Source organism: Phyllopteryx taeniolatus, chromosome 2 (genome assembly GCF_024500385.1).
Source record: "Phyllopteryx taeniolatus isolate TA_2022b chromosome 2, UOR_Ptae_1.2, whole genome shotgun sequence".
In the NCBI taxonomy this organism is placed as follows: Eukaryota; Metazoa; Chordata; class Actinopteri; order Syngnathiformes; family Syngnathidae; genus Phyllopteryx; species Phyllopteryx taeniolatus.
In genome coordinates, this window is record NC_084503.1 from 29,323,440 (window position 1) to 29,342,632 (window position 19,193).

The window sequence follows — 19,193 nt, forward strand, 5'->3', positions numbered from 1 at the left end:
CAAAATGTATACAAAAGCATGACAACAGGACATAAATTGAATTGATGCATTTAATATTTCATTAAACATACAGAACAATGCTAATATGAAAATAAAAGGACTTGGGCATTACCCCAAAGGATACTCTGGTCTTTTTCTTGTATGTCAAATGCTAGCTTGAGTTATATCGATTACTGATGAACAAATAAAAGGTATATTATTAGCAGAGGGCGAGGGCACGCACGAGGGTGCTTCGCGAATCTGCCATAGCGACAAGTGAACAAAACCCAGAAATAAATCAGAGTTGTCCATTTTATGTTTCTGTGCCACGAGCTAAAACGTTATAACTATAGCTTAACGGTTACAACTGTTAAGTTTTATAATTAAATGTACAATAAGTATTGTCTGTGGAGATGAAGCGTGTTACATTAAAAACTGTTAGTAAAACGTTTCGTCGCCACGCTATTTTGTCACGCGAACATGCCATTTTTATTTATTTATTTTTTTTTACTGATAAATCAAAACTTTATTAACATCCGCTGAGAAACACAGGGCTCACGTCAACACACTAATCTGTTAGTCGAGCCATATCCTGCTCCCTTTTTATCAACTGTGGCAAACAGAATATTTTGAATAATAACAATAAAAACTTCATTCAAATGGCCACCAGTGTGACGTGGAGGTTGAAACGTTATGGACGACTTATTCCAGGCTCCGGTGAAACCGCCAAGAGAGAATCCTGGAAGGTAAATATCTATGCTATCTATGCTATGCTCTATGCTAATTAATACTATACCGAGGTTTTGCTACCGTTAGTCTCAGTTTTGGTCGTGAAAGTTACTCCTAGTTGTGTTTAATTCTGATTATATGATTATACATTATCATGACTTATAATAATTATAGAAACCCACGTTTGCAAAATAATTTCCAAGAGCCAAACAGGGTTTGCAGATCGCAGTCAGGTGTTGGTGGTGTGGTTTAATTTGGCACTCAAACATGCATTGAAAAAAAAAAAGTGGAGAGTGGAGAATTAGTAACCACTCAATAAGTTTTTAAAATTCATAACAAAGCATAACATACACAGATTATCATATGGATTTGAAAAAATATCTTAGTCACCTAGAAATTTATGAGGGGGCTTTGTCAACTATAAATTCAGGAAATATTGTCAGAGAATTGTAAAGTGTGTACTTTTTCCATAGAGAAATTTCAAAGTGATTAAAACTTGGATGTGTTCTACAGTGCCGTGAAAAAGTATTGCCCCATGTCAAATTCTTATTTATTTATTTTTTGGCAGTTCTCCCACTTTAATATTTCAGTTAATCAAACAATCGTAAATATCAGACAATGATAAAACAAGTAAACATAGAATGCAGTTTTTACATGTGGGGACGGGGGGCACGGGGGGGGAGGGGGAGGGGGGGGGGGAACTATTCATATACCTGACCCTGTGTGAAAAAGTAATTGACCTCGAAGCAGCAACAAGTGAAATCAAGCATTTTCCATACCTGGCAATCAGTCTTTCACAGCTCTGTAGAGATATTGTGGCACACTCTTCCTTGCAGAATTGTTTTAATTCAGCAACAGTGGAGGGTTTTCGAGCATGAACAGCCTTTGTAGGCTGCCACAGCATTTCAATGGGATTCAAGTGCTGACTTTGACTAGGCCACTCCAAAACCTTCATTTATTTTTTAAGCCATTCAGAAGCTGACTTGCTGGTGAATTTTGGATGGTTGTCCTGCTGCAGAAACCAAGTGTGGTATAGTTTGAGGTCATGACCTGATGGCTGAAGATTGTCCTTAAGGATTTTCTGGTGAAGAGCAGAATTCATGGGTCCATCAATCACAGCAAGTGATCCAGGTCCTGAAGAAGCGAAGCAACACAAGACCATCACACTACCACCACTATGATTGACTGTTGGTATAATATTCTTTTTCTGAAATGCTGTGTTACATTCACGCCAGATATAATGAGACAAAAAAAGTTGACTTTACACCAGTGATTCCCAACCTTTATTGAGCCAAGGCACATATTTTACTGTATTTTCACGACCATACGGCGCACCGTGTTAAAAGGCGCAGTCTCAGTTACGGGGTCTATTTCTGTATTTAACACATACATAAGGCGCACCGTATTATTGGGCGCAGGCATGGTAAAACATATGCTAGCAAACATACAGTAGCATGCAAAAACAATGTTTTTAAAAAGGCACCGGGAGCAAAACTGAGTTTGGTTGTAATTTATTGAAGTATTTAACAATCTACTCACGTTATTTTTTGATCAATCCTCATCCACAAATCCATCAAAGTCCTCATCTTCTGTATCCGAAATGAATAGCTGGGCAAGTTCTCCATCAAACACGACAGGTTCCCTCTCATACTCGTCGGAGTCAGTCTCGTTGCCGTACGGCTCCTCAGAAATGATACCGGCATTTACGAAAGCTTGAACAACAGTGCAAGCAGACACGTTAGCCCAAGCATCCACAATCCATTCACAAATTGTGGCGTAACTCGCCCGGCGCTGCCTCCTATTCTTAGTAAAGCTGTGTTCGCCATCTGTCATCCATCTCTCCCACGGCGCTCGCAACTTCACTTTGAACGCCATGTTTATACCGATGTCCAGCGGTTGGAGTTCCTTCGTCAAGCCTCCCGGAATGATGGCAAACTCCGAGTTATTGCACGAATGGTGACTGTAGAGACGCTTCTCCCGGCTGTTCTTTGCTCATGAATCCATTGCTCGAGTTTGTCTTCCATCTCGGGCCACCTCGCCTTGTTTCCGCGGAAACTCAGCTTCGTCTTCTTGACTTGGCGAAGCTCGTTTTCCTACTTCCTCCACTTGGGAACCATGGATTTGTTGATCTTGAATTCTCTCGCGGCTGCTCGATTCCCATGTTCCTCCGCGTAACTGATAGCTTGCAGTTTAAACTGTGCTTCTTAAGCGTGTCTCTTCGTAGGTGCCATTTTCGGGGGTCCTTAGCCAAACCGATTTTGTTTTGCGCTATATACTTACTGGGGGCGTGCCTTTAGCGTCCTCCTTCAGGCGCACCCTTCGCCCTTTAACGGCCGCATGCTGTCCTCAGCCATGTCCGCTTTTCCTCCATATAAGCAGCGTGTTGGCAGGAAATGCTCCCAGTCAGTCAAGCGGAGCACTCATCACACAACAACATTTATAGATTTCGGAACTCGGTGTACACATAAGGCGCGCCGCATTATAAGGCGCCAACGTCCATTTTGGAGAACATTTAAGACTTTTAAGTGCGCCTTATAGTTGTGAAAATATGGTACATTTGAAAAATCTCACAGCATGCCAACAAACAAAAATATCACAAAAAGTGGATACACAAGTCAATTATACACTTTCTGCCATCTAATAGAAGAGCATTTATTTGTTCTGTCTGTCTTTATATGCCACTGGCATAGATAGATGAACAAATATACATTATTTGTTGTAAATAAATAATATTTTGACCAATTAAGTGAAATTTTATAACTTCCAGCGGCACAGAAGAAGAGCTCTCACGGCACACTAATGTGCCACGGCAAACTGGTTGGGAATCACTGCTTTACACCGATCTGATCGTCCTGATTGGTATCGGCCGATAATTTGCATTTTTTGCTGATCGGCTTTAATTTTATAATTCATAAATCATTGATCGGCTCCGCAAAAGACATTTACTCCAGGTCGCCGTCGTGTACAGTATATTCGATTCCAAAAGCTAGTTTATTTTTAGCCTTGTTGTGTGTCTTTTAATGTAGTACTGTAAATATCTGACTACCAATTCAGTTATTTAAAAAAAAAATAACATGTTGGCGGTGTGGGACAGACAACACGTAATGCCCAGTTCAGTCTACAAGACAAATTTGGTCCTTCACAATTGCACCATGTCAGACTACTTTTTTGTAAATTTTGTATTCCGATACCACCGCATCCCGATTTTTACGATCACTTGGCTTCATCTTGTCAACTCAAACGTGATCAGATACACTCGTTACCAGGGCGACGACAACAATAATGGCTCGCACCGTGTGTTTATAAGAACAAAATGGGGAAAAACGTGTGTTGGTGGTCACCGGTGCTCGGGAGAGGACGTTCGTTTAAGGCTTGCTTGAGGTATGTTCACGTACTTTTAATACGATACGGCTTGCAAACAGGCAACAAAACGTTCTGTAGTCTAGCAAGCTAGTGCTAGCACTAATGGTTGTAAGCGAACATGCAGGCGTTCTGTCGAATCATGCTCTAAAGTTTTGGTGTGTGTGAAGTAATTTAATTAGAATTAAGTAATTTAATTACAGTAAGTTAGCACCCATTATTTCTGTCATGTTGTAATGTTAGTTTGACCTGACTGATTAGAATACATGATCTGACTAGATCGGTGATTTCCAACCTTTATGGAGCCAAGGCAACTACAATTGAAAAATCTCACTTCACACCAACAAACAAAAATGTCACAAAAAGTGAATACATTAATTACTGTATGTACTTCCTGCCATCTAAGAGAAGACCATTCATTTGTCTGTCGCAATGCCTCACTGGCATAAATAGATGAACAAAGATACATTATTGTAAATATAATTTTTTGGAGCAATTATGTACACAAGTATATACAGTAAATGAACAAGTCATTTATATAGACACATTGCTCCATCTTGTGATCTGATCGGTGATCGGTTATCGGTTATCATTTTTTTAAACTCGCTCATCGGTGATCGGCCCCAAAAATCCTGATTGTGTAAAGCCTACAAAAACGTTAAAATTTCGTTCGTTTCATCAGTCCATGGAATATTTTCCCAAAAGTCTTGGGAAACATTTAGAATTTTCCTTTTTTTTTAAAGTAAGATGAGCCTTTTTGTTCTTTCTGGTCAGCAATGGTGTTCGCCTTTCTTAGGAATTTCTTAGGATCGTGCCATTTTATTGCAGTTTTTTGTTTTTTGGTTGACTTCATTTTTTCAGACAGGTTCTATTTAGAGGTGCCCTTCTGTCATTTTTTAAATGTAATTTTTCATAGTATTTGATGTCCTTTTATTGGTTTTGCAAGATAATTTGGATTGGAAATGCCCAGAATGCCCTATTTCATGCTATTCTAGTTGGTCTTTTAAGCCTGGCAGTTGAAATGGCTGGATTTCTCACTAATATATGACATGTGAATAAGCTTTGCTCTGATTGGTTCACTCATCTTCCCAATTTAAATATGGAAAACATATTCAAATTGACCAAGCATAGATACCGACTTTGCGTCCTTCGATGTCTTACCATCACTTTGAAGCACAATTTTTTTTTAACCTGTGCTGTTCTGCTGCATGGTCATGCAGAATGGTGGATCTGTATCCCTTTTGTGCAACATATTTTAAGTTTTCACGGGATGTGGTAGTGGAGGTGCTGACGCAGAGAATAGAGATCTTGGGAAGAATTTTACTGAGGTGCAACCCTCAGCAGAGTGCAATTTACCATTTTAGATTTGACAAACAGCCCTCAGAGCCTTGATTGTATGCACACAGCAGTGTTTGTGGGCCAAAAATGGCGGCGAGCACAGGTTGGAAGTCGGACGAGCTGAAGTATTTTTACACTCAAAGAGATAAAGAATATGTATTATATTCACAGAGTATGAATTGTGGTAGTTAGTACAATTGTGTGTTTGTGTCAGAAGTGTGATAACTGGGGTGTTGTATGACAAAGATCACGGTCGCTATGTCAACAGCCAGTAAACAACACGAAGCGTCATGACTGACGTGAATTCCGGTGAGTCCGCGTCACACACAGCGGCTCAGAAAATAGATGGATGGAAAAAGACTGAAAAATTAAACACCTCACAGAAGAATATGCAATTAATCCGATAGATACGCTTAGAAACCAACTTCAAAAGGCAAAACATCAGTTAGACGTTATCTTATCAAAAAGAACAGATTTCTACAACGACAGTTAAGATACACTAACTTTGAGTACAATAATAAATCGGGAAAATTCCTTGCGAACCAACTTCAGCGCAATAAAGAAAAATCATTAATTACAGCCATTCAAGATTCAAACGGCAACTGTACACAGTCACCGCTAGAAATAAATGAAATGTTTTACAATTTTTATAGCAGCTTATACGCATCTTTGAACAACCCAGATCAAAAAGAAATGTAAACTTTTATTAAGGATCTAAACATCCCTCAATTAAATACACAAATTAAAGACACCCTTGATGTTCCTTTAACCATCACAGAATTACATAACGCATTAAAAAATATGCAACCGAGACCGGCGCCTGGTCCGGACGGAATCCCTGTTGAATTCATTAAACATTTTTGGCCAATACACATATTAAAGACACCCTTGATGTTCCTTTAACCATCACAGAATTACATAACGCATTAAAAAATATGCAACCGAGACTGGCGCCTGGCCCTGTTGAATTCATTAAACATTTTTGGCCAATACTAGCGCCTCTATTTTTCAGAACAGTCAATGAGATAAAAGATAAAGGTAGAATTAGTAGCCATATGAACACAGCTTCAATTAAGTTATTACTAAAGCCAGGTAAAGACCCCACTCTCCCGGCGAATTATCGGCCCTTATCACTGATTAATGTAGATATCAAGATTATCTCAAAAGCCCTCGCAGCGAGACTAGAAAAGGTACTTCCGTTGATAATCCACTATGACCAGACAGGCTTTATTTAAAGTAGAAGTTCCACAAATAATGTCAGACGTCTGTTGAATTTAATAAGCATGTCACAGCGTAAAAATCTAAATGCAATCATCATGTCACTTGACGCACAGAAAGCTTTCGATAAAGTTAACTGGGCTTTCCTATTTGCAGTACTTCGCAAATTAGGCTTTGGAGATTAATTTATACATTAAATAGCAACATTATACAATTCACCGAAAGCGACAGTCGACACAAATAGGATCACTTCACAAAGTTTTACATTGCAAAGAGGAACCGGACAAGGATGTCCACTCTCACCAATGCTATTTGCAATATTTATCGAACCTCTTGCTGCCGCTATACGTCAGAATGCTAATATTAAAGGTATCTGCTCACTAGTGACAGAACACAAAATCAATCTATATGCTAATGATATTCTTCTTTACTTACAGGAACCCAAGTATTCTCTTCAGGCAGTCTTCAATCTCATTAAAACATTTTCACAAATATCAGACTACTCTATTAATTGGACAGAATCAACAATACTCCCAATAACAGCAAGCTCATGGACTCCTGCAGATCAAATCCCAGAGTACCCCATGCCTGTAGGAAACATTAAGTACTTAGGTATCAATATTTCGTCAAAACTCACAGAGCCAACCAATATAAATTACACACCACTTCTGGAAAAAATCTCAGCTGATTTAAGATGCTGGAGTAACTTGCCTATATCAATACTGGGAAGAATAGCTACAATAAAAATGAAAACCTGACCTCAAATAAATTATTTATTTTCAATGATTCCATTTAAGACCACATTTACATGGTTTCAAACCTTAGATTCTGCTGTAACACATTTTTATTAAAAAAATAAGAAAAATAGAATCAGTCTATCCACTCTTCAGAAAAGTAAACAGGATGGAGGCCTAAATGCTCCGAACTTCCATCTATCCATCCATTTTCTGAGCCGCTTCTCCTCACTAGGGTCCTCGCTGGAGCCTATCCCAACCATCATCGGGCAGCCGGTGGGGTACACCCTCAACTGGTTGCCAGCCAATCGCAGCTCCCAACTTTAAACACTATTATTTAGCTAACCAATTACAATACCTCATCAAATGGTTGCACCACAGTGAGGAGTGTGATTCTTGGCTAGAATTGGAACAAACAGACTGCAACAACATCAACCTACCAAAACTCCCATTTATTTCCTACTAGTCTTAAATGGCATAAATGTTTCAAAAATCCAATAATCGCATCAACCTTAACGGCTTGGTGGCAAAGTTTAGGATTGACAGGATCTCAATTAGTTCCCAGTATGCTCTCCCCAATCTGGCATATCCAGATTTTGAAATTAATAATATACCCCTTCATTTTAGTACATGGGAACAACATGGAATTAACCACCTACAACACTATTTAACAATAGGACACGTGATGAACTGTTCCAAGAATTCCAAATAACAGCCGGAAACTTTCTTCAATACAATAAATTAAAAGCAGCAATAAAAAAAAAGAATACCAACATTCCAGAGCACCTTCGAACTGCCGGAATTCATCCATCCATCCATTTTCTGAGCCGCTTCTCCTCACTAGGGTCACGGGCGTGCTGGAGCCTATCCCAGCTGTCATCGGGCAGGAGGCGGGGTACACCGTGAACTGGTTGCCAGCCAATCGCAGGGCACATACAAACAAACAACCATTCGCACTCACAGTCACACCTATGGGCAATTTAGAGTCTCCAATTTATGCATGTTTTTGGGATGTGGGAGGAAACCGGAGTGCCCGGAGAAAACCCACGCAGGCACGGGGAGAACATGCAAACTCCACACAGTCCTGGCCGGGGATTGAACCCGGGTCCTCAGAACTGTGAGGCTGACGCTCTAACCAGTCGTTCACCGTGCCGCCCTGCCGGAGTTTGTCAAGCAAATAATGAATCTTCTCCCGCAAAGTAATATAAATCTCTCAAAAGTTCATAAATTAATTTCATGTACTAAATCAATGCACTTACCAATCATCAAATGGGAAGATGACCTCTCCATGTCTGCTGACCGTAGCTACTGGATACAGATTTGTAACAATACGTTTAGAATGACAAAAAACACAAATCTACAGCTTATACAATATAAAGTGCTTCATAGAACACACTTTACTCAATACACTATATATAAAATGGGCTTCTCTCCATCTAATATATGCGTGCAACGCACCAAAAATACCCCAGACACCTACTTTCATGCTATATGGGAATGTACACCAATTCAATGCTTTTGGTCTTCGGTTATACAAAAACTCTTGTGTATTTTAAACTGCAGGATTCCACTTTCCCCAAGATTGTGCATACGTGGCGACTTAAGCATAATTGACCTCCCTAACAAATATTCACAATCATTACTTGTCGCGTTAACTACCGCTAAGAAAACAATTCTATTAAACTGGAAAAACAAACAGGCTATTAACATCAATCAGTGGCTAAATCTCATCATAGAATCTTCTTCTTTTCCTTTCGGCTTGTCCCGTTAGGGGTCGCCACAGCGCGTCATCCTTTTCCATGAGAGCCTATCTCCTGCATCCTCCTCTCGAACACCAACTGCCATCATGTCTTCCCTCACGACATCCATCAACCTTCTCTTTGGTTTTCCTCTAGCTCTCTTGCCTGGCAGCTCCATCCTCATCATCCTTCTACCAATATACTCACTCTCTCTCCTCTGGACGTGTCCAAACCACCGAAGTCTGCTCTCTCTAACTTTGTCTCCAAAACATCGAACCTTGGCTGTCCCTCTGATGAGCTCATTTCTAATTTTATCCAACCTGGTCACTCCGAGAGCGAACCTCAACATCTTCATTTCCGCCACCTCCAGCTCTGCTTCCTGTTTTCTCTTCAGTGCCACTGTCTCTAATCCATACATCATGGCTGGCCTCACCACTGTTTTATAAACTTTGCCCTTCATCCTAGCAGAGACTCTTCTGTCACATAACACACCTGATGCCTTCCTCCACCCGTTCCAACCTGCTTGGACCCGTTTCTTCACTTCCTGACCACACTCACCATTGCTCTGGACGGTTGAGCCCAAGTATTTAAAGTCCTCTACCTTTGCCATCTCTTCTCCCTGTAGCCTCATTCTTCCCCCACCACTCCTCTCATTCATGCACATATATTCTGTTTTACTTCGGCTAATCTTCATTCCTCTTCTTTCCAGTGCATGCCTCCATCTTTCTAACTGTTCCTCCAGCTGCTCCCTGCTTTCACTGCAGATCACAATGTCATCTGCAAACATCATGGTCCACGGGGATTCCAGTCTAACCTCATCTGTCAGCCTATCCATCACCACTGCAAAAAGGAAGGGGCTCAGGGCTGACGCCTGATGCAGTCCCACGTCCACCTTAAATTCTTCTGTCACACCGACAGCACACCTCACCGCTGTTCTGCTGCCCTCGTACATGTCCTGTATTATTCTAACATACTTCTCTGCCACTCCAGACTTCCGCATGCAGTACCACAGTTCCTCTCTGGGTACTCTGTCATAGGCTTTCTCTAGATCTACAAAGACACAATGTAGCTCCTTCTGACCTTCTCTGTACTTTTCCATCAACATCCTCAAGGCAAATAATGCATCTGTGGTACTCTTTCTAGGCATGAAACCATACTGTTGCTCGCAAATACTCACTTCTGTCCTGAGTCTAGCCTCCACTACTCTTTCCCATAACTTAATTGTGTGGCTCATCAACTTTATTCCTCTATAGTTGCCACAGCTCTGCACATCACCTTTGTTCTTAAAAATGGGCACCAGTACACTTTTCCTCCATTCCTCAGGCATCTTCTCACGCACTAGAATTCTATTGAACAAGCTGGTCAAAAACTCCACAGCCACCTCTCCTAGATGCTTCCATACCTCCACAGGAATGTCATCAGGACCAACTGCCTTTCCATTTTTCATTCTCTTTAATGCCTTTCTAACTTCCCCCTTACTAATCATTGCCACTTCCTGGTCCACCACACTTGCCTCTTCTACTCTCCCTTCTCTATCATTTTCCTCATTCATCAAATCCTCGAAGTATTCTTTCCATCTACCTAGCACACTGCTGGCACCAGTCAACATATTTCCATCTCTATCCTTAATCACCCTAACTTGCTGCACATCCATCCCATCTCTATCCCTCTGTCTGGCCAGCCTGTATAGATCCTTTTCTCCTTCTTTAGTGTCCAACCTGCCATACATGTCATCATATGCCTCTTGTTTTGCCTTTGCCACCTCTACCTTTGCCCTGTGTCGCATCTCAATGTATTCCTTTCGCCTCTCCTCGGTCCTCTCAGTGTCCCACTTCTTCTTAGCTAACCGTTTTCCTTGTATGATTTCCTGTACTGTGAGGTTCCACCACCAAGTCTCCTTCTCTCCTTTCCTGCCAGAAGATACACCAAGTACTCTCCTGCCTGCTTCTCTGATCACCTTGGCTGCAGTGGTCCAGTCTTCTGGAAGCTCTTCCCGTCCACCGAGAGCCTGTATCACCTCTTCCCGAAAAGCTGCACAACACTCGTCCTGTCTCAGCTTCCACCACATGGTTCTCTTCTCTGCCTTTGTCTTCCTAATTTTCCTCCCCACCACCAGAGTCATCTTACACACCACCATCCTATGCTGTCTAGCCACACTCTCCCCTACCACTACCTTACAGTTGGTAACCTCCTTCAGATTACATCGTCTGCACAAGATGTAATCCACCTGTGTGCTTCTACCTCCGCTCTTGTAGGTCACCCTATGTTCGTGCCTCTTCTGGAAAAAAGTGTTCACTACAGCCATTTGCATCCTTGTTGCAAAGTCTACCACCATCTGTCCCTCCAAGTTCCTTTCCTGGATACCGTACTTACCCATCACTTCTTCATCACCCTTATTACCTTCACCAACATGTCCATTACAATCTGCACCAATTACGACTCTCTCTCTGTCTGGGATGCTCAGAACTACATCATCTAGCTCCTTCCAGAATTTCTCTTTCACCTCTAGGTCACATCCTACCTGTGGGGCATAGCCACTAATCACATTACACATAACACCCTCAATTTCAAATTTCAGCCTCATCACTCGATCTGATACTCTTTTCACCTCCAAGACATTCTTAGCCAACTCTTCTTTTAAAATAACCCCGACTCCATTTCTCTTCCCATCTACACCATGGTAAAATAATTTAAACCCTGCCCCTAAACTTCTAGCCTTACTGCCTTTCCACCTGGTCTCCTGGACACACAATATATCAACCTTTCTCCTAATCATCATGTCAACCATCTCCCGGGATTTTCCTGTCATAGTCCCAACATTCAAAGTCCCCACATTCAGTTCTAGGCTCTGTGTTTTCCTCTTCTCTTTCTGCCGAAGAACCCGCTTTCCACCTCTTCTTCTTCTTCTTCTTCTTTGACTTCGACTTCGACCCACAGTAGCTGAATTTCCAACAGCGCCCTGCATGTTGACGGCGCCGGTGGCGGACGTTGTTAACCCGGGCCACGACCGATCCGGTATGGAATTCTTTGGATGAACGCTCATATTTGTTTGGCAAGGTTTTAAGCCGGATGCCCTTCCTGACGCAACCCTCTGCATTTATCCGGGCTTGGGACCGGCCTACAGTTTGCACTGACTTGTGCCCCCCATAGGGCTGCATTTAAATCTCATCATAGAATATATTGCGTTAAAAAAAATATCAGCAGAATGAAAAAAATCAATTACATATACATAGATAGCTGGTCACCTTTCCTCAACATGCTAAATCTAGACTCTTGATTCCTTTGCCTGAGTAGGGTGCAATCTGATATTTGACAATAGCAAGACTATTTTCATAAGTGTGAAAGTGAACAATGAAATTTTATATTCTTTGTTGTCAAGGTTGTTTTTGTTTTATTATTATTCTATTTATTTATTTTTATTTTCAAACATTTTAGATCGGTTTGCATGGTGAAAAGACATGCATGCTGTGGGGATCTTCTCCTCTTGTCCCTGTGTTTGCTGTTCCGGAATCTGCGGGGGCGGGACTATTTTTCACTCCTTCCTGATCTCAGGGGTGGGGGGAACCACTGGGGTGACCTCGTGGGGAGTAATGGTACTTCGATGGTGACTCGCCCATGTTCTGTGGGTGTTGGGGCGGTGCCGGCTTGCACCCACCTGGGTCCCCCGCTCTGGCTACTGGTGGGGGCGGTGGGGACCCGTTGTCGCTACTCGGGCCTGCTTCCTCCTCTTCTCTCCATTCCTTGCGTCCCGCTGCGGTTGCCTCTTGACTGTGGCAACCGCCACAGTCAAGAGGCAGACTGTGGGGCCTGCTGTGGGGTTCTTTTCCCTGCCTGGTTTTGGGGGTTGGGGGTCCACGTCCCACGCTCAAGGGCGGGTAGTGGGTGCTGGCGGGGGTGTGGGGGTGGGTGCCGGGGTTGGTGCTGCAGGTCTGAGTGGGATGGCCCTCTTCGTCGGTGGTTGTGGGCCCGACCTGCGGGAGCCATGCCTCTTAATCATTCACTTAGCACACACTCACACCATTCACTGTATATATTTCTCACTAATAACATCTGGACAAAAAATAAATACATTTAAAAAAAAAAAAAAAAAAGAAAGACCTTATTATACATGATGTTCGTATATTCAAATAGATATGGATTTATAGTATTTATGGTAATAAATCAGTGTATGCAGTACATGAGTAATTGCCTGACAGCTTAATTGGCTGATTGAATGTAGACAGTTTTGTCACATATGATGTAATGAGTCAATTAAATTATATATTGTATATCCTGCCTCGTCTCAGAAGATTTTTTTCCTCTCGTAGCTGTCACAGGAACAATGACAATTGCTGTGTTTTTACTCAACTGCTTGGCAAGCTATCACATGGTGACAGCGAGCCCAAAACGCATCATAATGGCGGGACCTGAAAAAAAAAAAAGAGAGAGTGGATACTCGTCCAATTATTTACTGACATGATTCCCCTGCTGTGGGAGGCAAAGTATCAACATGGTGATGTATGTATGAGATGATGTTGGGCTCAATTAGCTGCGATTACAGTTAACCTCAGATTTGTATGGATTTTTGCGACAAATATTCCACTTAGGAAATAATACAAATAGTTAATATAAGTGTGAAAGTAAATTAACCACTGCTAATATTAAGAGATTAAAACAATTAGATTCCGTCTTCAAGGAGATACCGTTCCCAGATGTCTTTATAAAAGATCTCTGACATTCTTCTGTCAAAATAAGGGAGGTCGTTGCAAATAATTACTGTACTGTATATTCAATAAAACATAATAGATCCTACGGTGACCGTGTCCTGCCTTCAAATGGTATAAAATTGTGAACATACCTAGAAACACAGATTGACAATCCTTTGGCATAGTTGTACTGTTGTCCCCACAGGTATTTTATGGGCCATCCTTTTGTCATACAAATTTACTTTTTTAATAAACAACCTTTCAGTCAATGTTGGTGGTAAAAAAGAAGAAAAACACTTCGCAAGTGGCAGTTTGAATACGTCTGACAGCTGTTTCACGCAGTATGGCGTATATTTTGTGGCTGCCTCCAAACTTCAAACACTGTATAATGTTTCACCTCCACTTACTACAGCCTCCAGATTGGAGATCAAGAAAGGCGCTTAAGTCAATGCTCACACATCCAGATTTGACAGAGAATGCCCACATTCCAGGGTTGCTCCACCCAGAGTGCATAGCTGGCAGGAGAGTACGTACATGACCTACTTAAGTGAATGAAGAGAATCTGCGCAGCCAGAGAAGCATGGAGCTGTGCGTCTTTTCTGACTTCAGCAAACAGGAGAAAATGTCCTATAAAGATTTGATTGGGTGTCGCTTGGAAATGTTGGCTCTTCACCCAGCCTAGTTGTCAATTCATGGGCGGAGGAACTCGGTGTAGGAGAGATATAATATAAATGAGTTGCACTGTCACCATACTGCAAAACTCTGAATTTGCTTACAGAGACTTGCGGAAATAACCAGCGAGCGGAAGATTTCCTTGGTTATGTATTTTCACACTTAATGGGTGGGCAGGCACTGTAGAGACCCAGGTACAGTAGTTGTATACAAGGAATTCTTATTCTTCTTCGTCGCCACCGCGTGTCATCCTTTTCCATCTAAGCCTGTCTTCTGCAATATCCTCTCTAACACCAATTTCCCTCATATCTCCCCTCACTACATCTGTCAACCTTCTCTTAGGTCTTCTTCTAGTTCTCCCGCCTGGCATCTCCATCCTCATCATCCTTCTACCAATATACCGGTACTCACTCTCTCTCCTCTGAACGTGTACAAAGTCTTGTCTTTTAATTTTGTCTCAAAAACATATAACCTTGGCTATCCCTCTGATGACCTAATTTCTAATCCTATCCAATTTGGCCATTCCTAAATAGATCCGGCACCTCCAGCTCTGCCTCTTTTCATTTCTTCTGTGCCACTGTCTAAGCTGTACATAGAGTACATGGCTGGCCTCACCACTGTCATAGACACATCGCATTAAACACCTGACATTTTCCGCCACCTATTCCAGCTGCTTAGATGTGTTTCTTTACCTCCTTTCCCCACTCTCCTTTGCTCTGGACTGTATTTAAAGGCCTCCACCCTCGCTAACTCTTCTACCTGTAACCGCACTGTCCCCCTTCTACCTTCTCGTTCACTTCAGATAATCTTCATTCCTTTCCTTTCCACTGCACGTCTCCACCTTTCTAAATGTTCTTCCACCTGTTCATTGCTCTCACTGAAGATCACAATCATGGTCCATGGGAATTCTAGTCTAACCACATCTGTCAGTCTACCCATCACTTTTGCAAACAGGAAGGGGCTCAGAGCTGATCCCTGTATGCAGTACTCCACCCTAAACTCCTGTCACATCCTCAGTACACCTCATCACTGTCCTACAGCTCTCATACATGTCCTGTACTATTGTAAAATACTTATTTGCCACTCCAGACTTCCTCATTCAGTACCACAGTTCCTCTATGGGTACCCTGTCAGAGGCTTTCTCTAGATCAGGGGTGTCAAACTCATTTTTGTCAGGGGCCACATTGTTGGGACAGTTTTCCTCAGAGGGACGTTATGACCATAATACTATATATATGTTTCACGCCTGATATATACACAACAATATTATGGATAATTTGTTTTCTAATCAGAAGTCAAGGATGATTGTTTGTTGCGATTGTTCAAGTTACTGTAAAAAGGGGTATCCAAAAAAAATGCTTGCAATATCTCAACTTTATTATTTATTACATATTACGATATGAAATTTTGGTACAGATTTTAGCAAGAATTATGGAAGTTGACACAAATTATTTCCACATAAAATGAGGAGGTGGGACGGATGTGGCCCCCGGGGCTGCGAGTTTGACATGCCTGCTTAGGTTTTATTATATCCACTTGATGTGGCACGGTAGTCGATTGGTTAGCGCATCCGCCTCACAGTTCTGAGGACCAGGGTTCAAATCCGGCCTCGCCTGTGTGGAGTTTGTATGTTCTCTCTGTGCCAGCATGGGTTTTCTCCGGGCACTCCGGTTTCCTCCCACATCCCAAAAACATGCACGGTAGGTTAATTGAAGACTCTAAATTGTCTGTAGTTTTGAATGTGAGTGCAAATGGTTGGTTGTTCATATGTGCCATGCGATTGGCTGGCAACCAGTTCAGGGTGTACCCCGCCACCTGCCTGCAGTGAGCTGTGGTAGGGTCCAGCATACCTGTGATCCTAGTGAGGATAAGCGGTGTAGAAATCGGATGGATGGATATCCACTTGATACGCTTTTCATCTGATACCTGAGGATTAAAATAAATGTTTTGTTTTAACAGTATTTGATTTCAAATATGAGCAAATTATTAATTGGTGTCTTTTGTGTTAATGTTGTTTCCTTGTTCGACACTGTAGCATGTATTTTGAGTCACTACTGTATCATTGAATCATGTCTAACTACTGTATTGATGTACTATGTGCGGTACTAATCTATTAGTTGTACTGTTGATTATATGTGGACCTAGGGCTGCACATCCATCCATCCATCCAGCCATCCATTTTCTGAGCCGCTTCTCCTCACTAGGGCGTGCTGGAGCCTATCCCAGCTATCATCGGGCAGGAGGTGGGGTACACCCTGAACTGGTTGCCAGCCAATCGCAGGGCACATACAAACAAACAACCATTCGCACTCACATCATTCACACCTACGGAAAATTTAGAGTTGTCAATTAACCTACCACGCATGTTTTTGGGATGTGGGAGGAAACCGGAGTGCCCGGAGAAAACCCACACAGGCACGGGGAGAACATGCAAAATCCACACAGGCGGGGCCGGGGATTCAACCCCGGTCCTCAGAACTGTGAGGCAGACGCTCCAACCAGTCTCCACCGTGCCACTAGTGCTGCACAATTAATCAAATTTTAATCATGATCGCGATTTTGGCTACCGTGATTAAATGAGCCTGATAGTCTGTTTGTTTTGTAAATGTTTTTACATTTAAAATGTGGGCACTGCTTCATTTGCAGTAGTGCCCACCACCTAGTCAGCCAGCCACCAGGGGGCGAACGCAAAGTTAAGGCTTCATTAAACTTCTGCACTGCACTCCGGTTCCAACTTCAAAATAAAAGATTAAAATGGCATTGATTGGCATTAATGTCCATTGTGGTAATATATAAAGCTTTTATTTTGAAGTTGGCTCTCTCAGCACATTGGCGGCGAGGCAGCGTGTCATGGTAATACACTATTAACAATGGTTGTAGCAGCTGCCTTGATTTCAGCTTTTCGGCTGGCCTGACCACATCGAAAAAGGCTGGGAGTAAATAGAGAGGGAAATCACAACTGTCGCGTTCTTCGTAATTTGTGATTTGCGTAGTTAGTTCTTCGTGCAAGACTGAGTAGATTTATTCAGATAGTCCTTGCTATATTAGAATTTTTTGGGCTCATTTTTAAAAATTATTATCTATCATTTATTCTTATTTAAAGAGTCATTTTGAACTGAAAGCTGTTACATATTGTTTGTTAAAAAGTAGTGCAATAAAAATGAAGCTTTTTCCTTAACATGAGGAATAATTGTGATTAATAATTGTTGATTACAATAGTGATCAAAATAATTGTGATTATTAGGAAAAGTGCTACACAAGCTAATGAGGATGTCGGCAGCGGCTGCTGCTTGAGACAGTCATTGATATTTTTACCAAAATACTTTGCCTGCAACACCAACATCAATCAATATCTAAAGTAATTTAGTATATGATCGCCAGCACTTGCTGAAATTGCAATCATCCAGTGATTTTGCGTTCGTAACTACGACGGTTGCCGCCGAGCTAACTAAACTTGCTAGCTTTAAACAATAAACAAAGAAGTGGCGCGTCTCTTGACGCGTCTTCTCTAGATCTACAAAGACACCATACACCTCCTTCTGACCTTCTCTGTGCTTCTCCAACACCCTCAAAGCAAATACAGTGGACCCCCACATACTCACGGTTCGGCACCCGTGGATTCACTTATTCACAGATTTTTAAAAATGTTTTTTTTTTGTCTTCCTCACTACCAGGATTACCAAAGTAATCTTACACACCACCATCCTGCCATTTTGCAATACTCTACCACTACTTTACAGTCTCCTCCAGATTACATCATCTGCAAAAGATGTGGTCTACCTTCTTCTACTTTAGCTCTTTTATGTTACCCTATGCTTCTGCCTCTTCTGGAAGAAAGTGTTCACTACAGCCATTTCCATACATTTAGCAAAGTCTACCAACCCATCACTTGTTTGTCACCCCTGTTGCCATCACCAACATGTCTATTAAAATCTAACCCAATCACTACACTCTCTCTGCCTGGGAAGGTCTCAACTATTTTGTCATGCTCCATCCAGCATGTAGCTTTCTCTTCTACTTCACATCCTACCTTGGGGCGTAACCTCTATTAATATGAAACGTAACACCCTTGATTTCAAGCTTAAGCCTCATCACTCGATCTGACACTATTCACCTCCTGGACATTCTGAGCAAACTCTTCCTTCAGGATAAACTCTACTCCATTTCTCTTTTCTATCAATGCCATGGTAAAATAATTGTTGCTGTTCCAAAGCTTATGGCCCGAGTGACTTTCAACCTTCTCTCCTGTACACACAATGTTACTACATTTTTCCTAAATATGTCAACCAAGAGTCACTGATGGTGTAGTGGTACACTCGCCTGACTTTGGTGCGGGCAGCGTGGGTTCAGTTCCCACTTAGTGACGGTGTGAGTGTGAGTGCGAATGGTTGTCCGTGTCTATATGTGCCCTGCGACTGACTGGCGACCAGTTCAGGGTGTAGTCCGCCTTTCGCCCGAAGTCAGCTGGGATAGGCTCCAGCGACCCTAACCAGGATAAGTGGTGTTGAAATGGATGGATGATGTATGTCAACCAATGCCTATCAAAACATTCAAAGTCTACTTTTAGTTTTAGGCTCAGTGCTTTACTCTTTACATTCTGCCTGTAGACATGCTCCTTTCCGTTGTCTTCGAACCACAGTAGCTAAAATTTCACCACAGCCCTGTAGGTTTATGGCACAGGTGGCAGTTGTTAACCCGGGCAACGACCAATCTTTTATGAAAGGCTTAGCATGAACACT

General features: G+C 42.0%; 2 protein-coding genes across 6 annotated transcripts in view; one reads left to right on the top strand and one right to left on the bottom strand.

Moving 5' to 3' along the window:
• Positions 1 to 595: 595 nt before the first annotated feature.
• rec114 (REC114 meiotic recombination protein) overlaps positions 596 to 19,193 on the top strand; it is a 65,150-nt gene continuing 46,552 nt past the window's right edge. The window contains exon 1 of one of the 2 annotated variants that reach the window (XM_061765647.1): positions 596 to 725. In XM_061765647.1, the coding sequence (XP_061621631.1) occupies positions 639 to 725 (87 nt within the window). In that variant the 5' untranslated portion in view covers positions 596 to 638. The remainder of the gene's footprint in view (positions 726 to 19,193) is intronic. The other variant, XM_061765648.1, reaches the window with a different exon arrangement.
• The window catches only part of LOC133474197 (uncharacterized), a 57,694-nt gene continuing 39,149 nt past the window's right edge, over positions 649 to 19,193 (bottom strand). The window contains exons 3-5 of one of the 4 annotated variants that reach the window (XR_009787401.1): positions 16,305 to 16,380; positions 13,446 to 13,503; positions 12,388 to 13,068 (exon numbers count right to left, since the gene is read on the bottom strand). Coding sequence is in view for 1 of the 4 variants with exons in the window: in XM_061765649.1 (XP_061621633.1) it covers positions 12,646 to 13,068; positions 16,305 to 16,380 (499 nt within the window). In the remaining 3 variants the exon portion in view is untranslated. Of the gene's footprint in view, positions 1,843 to 12,387; positions 13,069 to 13,445; positions 13,504 to 16,304; positions 16,381 to 19,193 lie in introns of those variants that run through there. The other 3 variants (XM_061765649.1, XR_009787402.1, XR_009787403.1) reach the window with 3 other exon arrangements.